General features: G+C 31.3%; 1 protein-coding gene across 1 annotated transcript; it reads right to left on the minus strand.

The window, feature by feature from the left end:
• Window positions 1–259: 259 nt before the first annotated feature.
• LOC123206734 lies at window positions 260–945 on the minus strand. The gene is made up of 2 exons (XM_044623956.1): window positions 625–945; window positions 260–517 (listed from the first exon to the last, which is right to left on the minus strand). The coding sequence occupies exons 1-2, from the start codon at window positions 907–909 to the stop codon at window positions 260–262; spliced, it is 543 nt and encodes a 180-aa protein (XP_044479891.1). The 5' UTR covers window positions 910–945.
• Between the last annotated feature and the right edge of the window lie 499 nt (window positions 946–1444).

Below are 1444 nucleotides of genomic sequence, written 5' to 3' on the forward strand. Positions count from 1 at the left end.
CTGCTAACCCACATATACATTGATATTATGTTTAAGCAAAACATTTTTATCTGGAAGATACTAAAAAAAGACATGCTGCACCACTTTGATAGAAACAACTTCAGGACACTGGTCTTATTACAATATTAGAAAGATTATAGACTCTGCATAACTCACGAACACTAAAATTTTAACACTCACGCCCTACATTCCCAACCAAAATTTCTAAATAAAACATAACCAAAAATGTTAAACTTCCGCAGAAAAAATAATGTTAATGCTACGGATCAGCGAAAAGGTTAAACAGAAAAGGCTGGACGTCTTCGAGAGTTTCAGGACCTCCAAGATTGAGCAACAAAACGCCGATTTTGTCATCACCAATGCGAGGAGGCGCAGTAACATCCTCAGATTTGGACGTAACTAATGCTTCTACTCCCACAGAAGAAGAGAAGCATCTAGAAACTACATTATTAGTTGTTGTTGGAAGACTAGAGGTAAGGCAAATCCTTTGGTGGTACAAGGCACCCGAGGCAAAACCCTATCAGCATTGAAATTGAACGAAACAAATTAATTCTTAACTAATTAAAAATATAAAGAAAAAACCCAGCTCAGTGCAACATGGAAGAGATCAATTAGAAGAAAAACCTGGAGCTGCGGTATAGGGAAGTGAAGCAAGGAGGAGGAAATGTGGAGGAAGTAGAAGAAGAAGATGGAGATGGGATGGGGGTGTTGATTATCGTCATTTGAGAGGGTAAAATAAGGATGAAATTGAAGGAAAGTAGGTAAGAGTGGGTTGAATTTTGAAAGGAATAATAATTTGCGTTGGGCGTTAGTTTCTTTTTCCGATATTTCGGAAATAGAAGAGAAAATGGAGGCAGTCGAAGCAGCAAGCGTGGGAGTGAGAGTCAGTGTGAGGAGACAGTGACACATGAGAACTCAATCAAGCCAAATCCCTCTCTTATCTGCGTTCCTTTCTTTTTTTAATTTTGAAGGGAAATTAAATTAAGTGTCCTTTACATAAGTTAAGCAAAAAAAAAAATTTCTTTTTTTTTTTAATGTTAAGAAAAATGCTTATTTTTAAAGATTTAAATAAAAACATCTTAAATTTTTTTAAAAATATTAATAATATTTTTTACTACTTTTATATAAACTCTCACTATATATACATTTTTATACTATTTAAATTTTCATTTTTCACTCAATATTTGACATTTTACTCAGAAAGGATAAAATTCGTGTTTTTAAGTTTAAGTTAAAAAAATCAATTCGTAATAATAAGGTATTTATACAAATTTAATTCAAAACTTAATTTATCTATTAAATCAAGTTCATATATTTATTTATATAATGATATAGGGGCATTTGGATATTTGATAATTTATTAAGAAGTTAAATGAATATTAAAAAAATATACCGGTAATTTGATAATAGACAATATATAAGGTGTTAAATGAAAAATATTAGG

The sequence above is a fragment of the Mangifera indica genome, unplaced genomic scaffold, assembly GCF_011075055.1.
Source record: "Mangifera indica cultivar Alphonso unplaced genomic scaffold, CATAS_Mindica_2.1 Un_0047, whole genome shotgun sequence".
Lineage (NCBI taxonomy): Eukaryota > Viridiplantae > Streptophyta > Magnoliopsida > Sapindales > Anacardiaceae > Mangifera > Mangifera indica.